The following is a 10,589-nucleotide window of genomic DNA, read 5'->3' as shown; positions in this document are numbered from 1 at the left end:
TTTCATGTAAATGACTAGCTCCTTGGGGAAAGCATTCCTGCCAAAAGATGAGCAGTCTTATAAAAATTATATCCCTAACCTATTTCCTGCTCCTTGCAGAACAGCTGCTTCAATTTCAAAGTTGCTAGTACATTTGGATATAGCAACATTGCCTGTGAAATGTTGCCCATTAAGTAGTAGATATGTGGGAGTAAAAAAATATGCTGTGATATTTTGCTCTTTGACAAATAGAAAACCACTTCAGTGATCTGATGCAAACTTTTTATGAGACAGCCTTAAAAATTCTGTTCTATTTATGCCCCAAGATACCTATTTATCAGTGTTTCTATTTTGTTAGAATAAAACTAGCAACAATGTGCGTAAACTGTAGAAAATGCCCTCAACATCTGTAATGAACTGCTGTCTTAGCTCTTCACTCACAGGGAAATTTTCAATGACTTTTCATATACTGTAATTGGGATGATCCAAATTTTTGCATATATCTGTTTTTAAAAAAAAACAAAAACCTTAGAGATCCAGAAAAAGTATTTCTGCCCTGTTGTAAACCCAGTTTGTCTGGAGATGAGTTGGGCACTACTGTCCTGGGATGAAAGAAGGTTAAACTAAATTAAGACTGCTACAGGTGAGCTGATCATCCAAATCACAGTATGAGGAGTCTTCTGGAGCAATGGGCATAGATGTTCTTGAATGATGTCCCTGCCTCAGGGTGGGTGGGTGCCCTGGCTTTTTCCTAGGTCAACTTCAAAAGCAAAAACTCTCAGTTCTGTACTTTCCAGAAGCTGCTGTTAAGCAGTAGTTCAGCATCACTTTTTAAGTTCTTTGAAACAAGAAACTTTGGGTGTATATTCTTAAGTACAATTGATGAGGAAATGACATCAACTCATCCTTAATGTTGCTTGTGTCCACCATGTTACTATGTGTATAACAGATTCAGTGCTTCTTGATCGAAGAGTTTGTTCAAATTTACATGATTAAACACTTTAGGCCTGGAGAGAGAATGGATACTTAAATGTAGACAATTAGAGTGTATTTACTAGGTATTCATATTTGATCAGTTGGTTGGGGAAATGCAGAATAACTCATTAGGCAGAATTTATTATTTAGTCTTCCTACCTCTAGTTTAGCCCGAGAGGGAGGTTTTGGAGCTTCACAACTTAATTATTCACCAACCTGTTTTCCATCTGACAAGGAGGGGGAGGCATCTGCTTCAGTCTTCTACATTATAGTGTTTCACATTCATTTTTCTTAGTGCAACTGTCATTAATCATAGGACAGTCCCTTGGGAAAAAGGTTGGCAGAGGGAATTGCAAAGTTTATGCTCTGAGAGCTGTAGGTACTATATTATCCTTGCAACTCAATGTATAGAAACCAATAGATTTTCTCCCAGACAATTTGAGTGGTCAATGAGTTCAAGCAACCTGCTATAGTGATGGATAGTTTTGTGCATTACAGAATTTTAGCTCATGCAAAGAAGATAATTTTCAGTCTCAACTCTAGCTTGTTTTGGAAAGGGTTTAGGGAACTCTGGGGGCAGAAATAGTAGAGGCAAAGTATCTGCAAATTGCAAATCTCTCACAGGCTTTTTTACTTGTTCCACAATTGTTTGCCTTGGCAGTCCACCTCTTTCCATAAACCTAGCAGTAATATTTAAGCTGCTTTAGAGGCAGAAGAATAGTTTCTGCACCTGACAAGTTTTGTACACAAAGATGGCTGAGATTAGATAATAGGGGGTGTAGTAGTGTTATTGCAGCAGCATCTTTTCTATCTCTGCGTGCCTATCATCTTTTCTTCTTAAAGCTGTTTATGGTGTTCATAAAGAGAAGTTGCAGAGTGTTGGTCACTTGAAGTTATACGACAGGTCAAAAGTGTTCCTTTGACGCTTAGTTAATGGGTAATGTATTCACTTAAAGCCTCTCAGTGATGTAATAGTTTAAAAACAATGTAGAAATAGAAAGCCAAGGGTGAACTTTGCAATGCAGTGAAAATCATAACACTGCAGTTGATCCTTTGCTTCCAGTTCATGTGTTATATCTGAACAAGCTTAATGTGACCCACTTGAAGCCGAAAGACTGTGCAGTTATCAGACCGTTACACTACTTCCAAAAGACCTGCACTACACTGCAGTTTATAGTTAGTAGTTAGGAAGAAATAGAAATATATTTGAGAGACAAAACTTGGACCTGATTCTACAGTTCTTCAGTTTTCTTAGTCAAGGAAGTAGTTCTTTTGGTCCTGAAAAAATTACCTTTATTAGTTTGCAGAACTGAAGCCCAAGCTTAATCATTCTTTGAAACTGAATAACATTTGAGGGTTTTTTTGGGAGCTATTAGGGATTTCTTAGCTGCATCCTGGTAATGAAGCTAAAATTAAGCAAGTAAACCAAAAGGCATTGTAAATGACAATTTGTATTTAATGTGCAAAATAAACAGAAGTAAAACTGAAGTAGTAAAATGATGTTAAGGGTTTGATGTGAACCTGCATGAAGCAAGGTAATTAAGTCAAGAAAAGGACATAAAACAGTTTGTAAAGAGATTGCAATTAAAGTGTCACTAGTACTGTTTCTTTGTACTTAGAATAAGAAACAACTATTGAATTTTAAATCCCAGTGGAGGTAAATGTAAAGTTTATAGGTGACTACCATATGTACAAACTATTTAAAGGGCTTATGATACTTCAGAAATGGGCCCTTTTTGGGAATAAATGGAAAACATTTATTTTAAGATATAGGCTGTGTTACCTGTTTCCTTGGGTCTGAAGAGAAGTTTAGATAGTACAAAGTCTATTATAAGTTTTAATTGTTTAATTTTAGACAACAGCTCCTTTGTTACAAGTTTCTACTTCTCTTTTTCCACACGTTCAATGCAGTAAATGCTCTAGATCTTCTTGCAGAGTAAAAGCTTAAAAATGAGGCTAGTGTATATGCAAGCTATGCCTCCTTCAACTGACGGTGTTGAAACTTCCAACAAATTGGCAAAAAAGTTTGAAGTAACACAAACAATGGTGGTGGGAGAGAAGTTGGAAGGATAGAGAAGACATGTTATGGATTTTTCTATTTCCTTTGCTCTTGCATATTTTCCACTCTGTAACTGGGAACTGACTGTTAATCACATGCTAATAATTTTGTATATCTTTCCATCGATTTAGCGACTGTCCCAGTTCATAGCAAAATGTAAGGAATAGGAATTGTTTGATGTTATTGCTTGGAACCCAAGGCTTTATTGGGTGGTTAGACTTTGAAACCCCATAGATAGCTACATTTTCAGATGGTGGATTTTCATGTGAAGTGGAATGGGATCTGTAGGAATGCAGAGGAGAAAGCTGTAATTGTGCTGCGTGTCAAGCGTGTGACCTGTGAACTAGGAGATGCTGCTTTTTACATTGCAGTGGTCCATGTTGATCCTAACAGATCTCAAAGTCCCTTGGCCTTGCTATTGCAAGAGATTGTTCCTGTGTTTTAAAAGCAAAATGGACAAGAAGTATATGTTTTTCTGATGGGGAACTAAGATGCAGAGATGATGCAACTAATCGTGGGGCTGCAGGAAGTAATTAACAGAGCCAGAATCAAGATGAAGTTCTGTTCACAACTTCTAATCACGAGACTGACCTAATCGGTTGTTTGAAGTTTGTGCTCTTGACAAAAGAATATGTTTTAATGTTTCTGACCTTTTGTTTGATGCAAAAGTAACTTGCAATGTTAGTGCAAGGATTTCCACGGTGTGATGAGAAAAAGAGCAAATGACAAACTGAATCACCTGTAACCAATTTCCGCTTATTTCTAGCAAGGGAGTAAATTGACTCAGAAGTGAGTGTTCATTCTGACAGTGACAACATCTAGGTGCATGATATTCCCCACACCCTTGTAGTCTAGTCATTCTGTATGAGAAGTGTTTAAACAACAACCACCTAGATTTTTAGAAGACAATACTGACACCTCATCTAAAAGTTTACTTTCTTTAATTGTATTCATTGATGCCAAGAGAAAGACACTGGCTTAAATGCATTCTCCAGACAATTTGGTGATATGAGTAATTTAAAGCAATGGAAAGTCAAGCTAATGAAGTGGGTTGTTAGTCTTAAACTTTTTTTAAAGTTGATTTGCTAAATACTCAGTTTCATTTTTTTTGTAGGACCTTAGAAATCAACTAGAAAAATCACATGGTGAAATGACTGAGAAAGAAAAAGCAGTTGAACATCATTACAATATTCTTTTGAGTGAAAGCAATCAGAAGTTGCAGAGCCAAGAACTAGTTATCAAACGGCTAACAGACAATGTCAATCAAAAGGATCTACTGCTTCAGGTAGGGAGACTTAAGTTGAAATGAAAAATGGAAAGTTATCATTTGATTTTCTATGAGGAATTATTACAAGATCACATTTGTGTTTGGATTTGCTGTTGATTTTGATGATAATCCTTCACTTTTTGTAATACTGTATTTGCAGAACAGACATATAATTATAGTGTGTGTGGTATTCCACAAGATTTCTTGTTAGGGCTTTATGAAGCGTGTGGACAGAGGAGGAAGAAAGCTTTACTAATACATATGTAGAATTTTCACTGTTGTGGTAGGATACTTCAAAAGCTCTGAAGTGCCTATGATTTTCAGTTTATTGTGCAGAAACTAGAAGTTGAGGAATAGATATAGATACTGAAACATTTTATCTTCTTTTTTTGGAGCCCATTGAAAATGACGTATGTGAGAAGGGAGCTGCCTGAATGTTAATGGACCCCTGCTCAGTTTTTTTATAGCTGGAGGTATAACCCTGAAAACTACTGATGGTATTCAACCAGCAATGCAGAGAGTAATATCTGAGGTTGCTCTATACCTGCAGGCCAAGGGGCATGCCTTGACTTATTTTTTAATACTTAAAAGATTGGATAGGTGGGGAAAGCTTCTGTTCGATCTTTTTTTGCTTCTATTATGTTAAATCGGTAAAGTATGGGACGTAAAGAACATGTGCCCCATCATCCTTGGATATTCTGAATTTTGTTTGTTTGTCTATTGTGCAATATAAAACTAGAGTAAATTTTGTAAAACTGTCTCATTGTTTTCTTGTTAGAAACTTGATGGAACAGTTAAAGAAAAGGATGCAGAATTGCAGGAGCTCCTGAATAAGTACAAGAGCCTTCTAAGAGCCAATGAAGAACTTGAACTGAAAAATGAGGGCTTAGTAAAGGAAAAATGTGCTGCACAGTCTCAACAGTCAATCATCAAGATAGTCAGAGAGTTAGAGGTGAGTTTTTCATAACTCTGATCATTTGCGGATAAATACCTTGACTTCAAATTGAAGAGAATTTTGACTTTGGCTTCAAAGGTTTGGACTCATATATGTTGTAATTCACCCATGTAGCAAGGGCTGTTTTTCCTTCATATCAGTACCATATCAAAATGTTCTGTATTATTAAAAAAGATAACAATGGTGTTAGTAATAATTGTGTCGTATGATTTGTATGATCGTGGTGGTATTGATCTTGCATCATAAGGGTACATAGTATTGCACTCTGATGAGTTTATATAGCATCACTGAACTCTTTACTCTCAGAAAGCATGTGAAATGTTTTGCCTGCCATAAAAAGATAGAGTTTTGTGCTCATTAGGGCAGACATATTTCCCTGAGTGGGAGGGTATTTGCATTTCTGAAGAGAGGTGCAGAGGGGTGTTTGTGTACTTCTAATAGATAAGGGGAAAGATTGCACAGAGCTAGTGACTGCAGGAGATAAATGGGGTGTGAGGATAAAAAATATAGACGGGAGTGGAGATGTGTCTAGGACAAGAAGAAAACTACTTTACAGCAAAGAAGAAAGGAAATAGTACCAAAATATATATATGTGTGGACAATATATGCCCATTATTTTATTTGATGCCGTAAATTGAAAAGACTTGTTAGTACCTGAAATCAGAGGTCAAAATTCAAAGTCTTAAAATGTAGAGTTTCTTCCTTCCCCCTTCACCTCCCACTTCTGTACCAGCAAGAAGACGTCAGGTACTGTTAAGAAGTTTTTGAATCACTTGCTGACTCCATCAGTGCATTTTTTTATTATTGTGTACAGATTATTGAACAAGTAAGCTGCTTTTGAAGGTACATTTCTCATCTTTTTTTTGTGTTGTTTGCAGCCTAGTATGCTAAGGTCTCCAAAAGCATCAGGCAAAGTAGAAAGAATTAGACCAGTACATACTAATGATGGAGAAAGCTATTTCGTTTCTTTAATAATATATTAGTCATTAATGAGATTTTCTCAAGGAAGTTTAAAATAAAGTGACCCAATGGCAAAGGAAACAGGAGTGCTGTGTCTTGTGTCATGTTCTGAACACACTAGTGATGAGGTGCTTAATATGTTATGGGCACTATTATTAAAAAAGGTAGATGCAGGCACACATTGAGTCATGGGTTATTTAACAAGCTCGGAGTAAAGGAGCTGCATCACTGTTTGCTAGGGTGCCAGTGCAGAGTATATCAAAGTATATATGAATATACATGCAGAGAAAATACAGTCTGTAAAAGGTTGAGTAGAAATTCTACCTCTGTAAAACAAACTGCAGTGCATGCACATAACTTCTGTCACAAAGGGACCTAAGAATGATGGAAAATCATACAGAATTAATGAAAATCAAACACTAACTTTCCTCTATACACCCCACTTCCAATACAGGTGTATAACCAGGAGAGAGAACAGTGGCAAGCAAAGCCATGCATGGTAATGACCCAGTACCCACCTTCTAATCACAGTCTATTCTCTATTGCGGGTTCAGTTAGTGATTGTGAACAATACCTAATCACAACCCATTGTCCTCTCAGCTCAACTTCTGTGTAAGGTATCTCCTGTAAGAACCCACTTCGGCATATTAATCATAAGTTTTTGGACACAGATTATCCAAAGCTCTGCTCTTATTGCCTGCCTTGGACTCTTTGATGACTTTACAGTGCTGCACCAACTCTCAACAAACGCACAGCTGGATCCTCCCCACCAGAGAGAACAGAAACCAAGCTCTTCTAGCCTCATTGATCTTTAAAGTTGAAGATACTGAATTGAGAGATGCAGAACTTTCTCTCTTTCATCATACTTTTTTAGTTTATTTTAATGTAATGATAAATTTTAAAGCAACCAACATCCAAAGCCCTGCTGGGTGCCTTGGCCAGGCAAGGGAAGATAAATGACAGTTTCTAATTAGAGTTTGCATTCTTGAGCCACTGTCATGGGCTGGAGAGAGACTGTGTGAGGGCACTGATAATTAGGTTAGTCATGCAACTGCTGACGTTGGTATCTATGAAGTCTTGGAATGAAATGTATTTTACAGCCAAGGAATTTAGAAGTGCAATGGACTCCATATAATTTTGGGAACTTTAGTTGGTTTTGGGTTTACTGCTCTTCTCTCACAACCAATACTTCTACGCTTAAAAGCTCTTTTTGTTGGGAGCATTTGTTAAGTAAATATATTTCTAACACAGATTTTTAGAACTTTGTGGTTCATTTTATTACTGAGAAAAGCAGCAAAACTGAGAAAAGTGGTGCTTGCTCAGTCCTTGACCTGTGTTTCTGGGTTCTGTTGTGTTGCACATGTAATCTTGCACATGGCGTATGCTGCAGTAAGGGGCCACAGCGATAGAAGTTTTAATTCTAAATTGATTTCTCTAAGTGTAAAAATAATTCTTGGATTTGCAGTTATGTAGCCTCTTGTGATGTCCATTTTTGGGAGGGGGAGCTTATATACCACTGGAGACTGGAGTAGGAAGTATAGTTAGCTGATACACTGCAAGGCAAATCTGATGTTTCTGCAGACACAAGTCAATTCTGAATTCCTGTATGATCAGCAGCTTATTTGACTTTGGTTATAATTACTCCTGTATTTAAGGAGTTAATACTGTGCAATCAGGGAACTGAAGAATACTGTGGGCATACAGTTGTGATGTAATTTGCTGCAGCTGGAGAAATGATAGTCAATGCATGGAAGTTATTCATGTAGCTAGCTAAAGCATTGCTGTTGATAGGTGTCACAAGAATTGAAACTGGTGCATTTGTTGTACTGCAGACATGTCTTAGCTGTTGAAATTGATGCAGTGTTCACATCGTTGCTGAGTCGTTGTGATTATGGGAAGTGGTGTAGTTGACTTTATTTTTTATACAAGCATCCTGTCTATTAAATAGTGATCAGTGCATTGTAGTTGTTGCTTTCAGTCTCTTGAAATTGATGTTGTGAGCATATAAACAGGGTGATAGTTCAATTTCTGATTTGATGAGATTAGTTTATAGCTGAAAACAGCAATCTTTTTTGTCAATATCTATGTCTTAACACACTTTAAACATGATGCTTTTTACCTATGACACTGAGCATGGCCTGGTGATGGGAATGGATATGGTTGGTGCGTCTCACGATTTCCATATTAGCAGGAATTTAATCTTAATGGAGTTAGCCTGATGAAGTGATACTTAGACGTCTGTATATAGTCCGCTAGTCTTGCCTCACACATCACCAAGAAGGGCCATAAGTTCCCTGGAGTCAACAGCTTTGTGACATTTTCTGTGGTTGACATGACGTCTTCTAAAAGTCATCAACAAAGTCTTTTGCTATAGTATTTTCATCTTTAGACACATGACTCAGTGGCCTGTAACAATTTTAACCTTATTAGCAATTGTTTCATTTCTGGTAGACCACCCATAAAGTTTACTGCAATGTTAGAAGAAATTACCAAATTTTGGTACTGGTGGATGGATGTATGAATCAGTGATGAGGTGTAGGTTATGGCCTTCTCTCAATTATTCATCCTCTAACCTTCAGAGATTTTGAAGTGATCCTGCTAGTTGTTGGAAGCAAGAGAGTATTCAGTGAGGCGACTGGATATTCTTGTGACTTTGCCAATAAGTTATTTATTGTGGAGGTATAAACCTTTTACTTTCATTGCTTACGATTTAAGAAACCTTTAATGAAAGTAAGTTATGTTTTCCACCACTGCTGCTTAGCAATAGTATTTCAGACTTAAATATAGACTTTAATGTATTAGATTGCCTCCTTTCATGGGAATATAAATCTTTCACTGCAATATGGTCCTGGATGTCTTGCAGCTATCTCCTCTAACACATTTTCCCTCACACCATGTGTCAAGAGGTTTAATGTTTCATTAACTCCCACAGCATTATGGTCTATTTAAGTTACAGAGCTGCCTTATGTTTTGTGTACCATTGAGGAGTTGATTGGAATAATTCACTCCTACGCTTTATTTAGAAATGACAGTGATAATGTAAAAAAAAAAAAAAAAAAGTTCATGCTGTATCTTCTTATCCCTATTCATGAAAGATTCTGAAAAATCAAGAACACTTCTTCATGATTTTGCTAACCTCTACCTAGCTAGTTGAATTTAGAATTTAATAATTTGTGTATAGTCTGTGACATTTGGAATTAAGAAACAGATCGTGTCTCCCGTTATGCAGAAAAAAAAAGAGTTAGGAGGATTTCATGAGCTTGCTGAGATTTTGGTACAAATGTAGAACTAAATTAACATATGAATTCTAAAAGAAACATAGGAAACCACAGCATGGTTCTGTGTGTAGCACTGCTTTGTTAATATAGCAGTCATAGACCCTGAACAATTGGTGACAACCGTTATCTAATTTGTGTACCGTAAACTCTTCAGAGTGACATTACTTTGCCAGTGCTTCAGAAAGAGCTTTTAATTAGGATATAGTTCTGTAGTGTCTTCAGTAATAATTGCAAGGCTTGTATCAGACATATGGAAGAGTTCACTAGAAATTTTAACAGACTGTTAACTGACTAAATTAAGTCAAAAGATTTATTTCTTCCTGTTGCTTTCTATGTCATTGATCAGTGTCATTGTGATCAAACTTTTTCCAAGTTAAATTGCAATCTGTGTATGTTTAGTGACTGTTCTTGAAAGACTGAGATTCCAACACATTGATAAGACTCCTTAATTCAGGCTGTAAGATGTACTTTTTTACATTTTTTTTTTTGTGACTTTTTTTTATTAATGGACTCTGGATCACCCACCTCCATCTGTTTGCCTTTGTGTTTCTCAGTACTCAGTCAGCAGAAACCATTGCTGCCTGCTCCTCCTTTGCTTATCTAGATAATAAGCTTGAGATGAAGCTCAGTATTTTGCACTTCATATACAGCATAGTATTTAATGTATAAATTGCACTAGAACCTGGAAACATTTGTTAGAACATAGCTACCATTAGGAGTGATGGTAGCTGAACATGATACATGTATACAAAGGCAAGGACACTTCTTCAAAGAATCTTTGTCGTTAAATGGTAGGAGCTACTCTTTCTGCGGTAAGATCTGTCATGCAGATTACCTTAACGGGAGTAACTTCATCAAAACTTGATTACACTTGCAAAATATTATTTAACATATTTGCTAGCATACTGTGAAGTATGAGTGTAAATAATTAAAAGTAAACAACAGTTGTCCTTGCTTTTGTACTGTGTACTTTGCAGAATACTGAATTTTTCAATTTAACAGAGGTTTTGCATCATTAGTGTGAATTAGGGAGATTCTACTGTAGCAGATTTTTTGTTGCAGTTCCTTCCTTAGGAATTGCAATTGGAGTAATAACAGCTGCTTAAAACTCCTGGG

General features: G+C 36.6%; 1 protein-coding gene across 5 annotated transcripts in view; it reads left to right on the top strand.

The window, feature by feature from the left end:
* Window positions 1–10,589, top strand: part of CDK5RAP2 (CDK5 regulatory subunit associated protein 2) — an 83,972-nt gene that overhangs the window by 21,214 nt on the left and 52,169 nt on the right. For all 5 annotated transcript variants that reach the window (XM_075056100.1, XM_075056101.1, XM_075056104.1 and 2 more), the window contains 2 exons: window positions 4,128–4,298; window positions 5,059–5,232. In XM_075056100.1, coding sequence (XP_074912201.1) covers window positions 4,128–4,298; window positions 5,059–5,232 — 345 coding nt within the window. The remainder of the gene's footprint in view (window positions 1–4,127; window positions 4,299–5,058; window positions 5,233–10,589) is intronic.

Source organism: Buteo buteo, chromosome 23, assembly GCF_964188355.1.
Source record: "Buteo buteo chromosome 23, bButBut1.hap1.1, whole genome shotgun sequence".
NCBI classification, from domain to species: Eukaryota; Metazoa; Chordata; class Aves; order Accipitriformes; family Accipitridae; genus Buteo; species Buteo buteo.
Note: the sequence above shows the minus strand (reverse complement) of the source record. Positions and strands in the feature narration are given on the sequence as shown.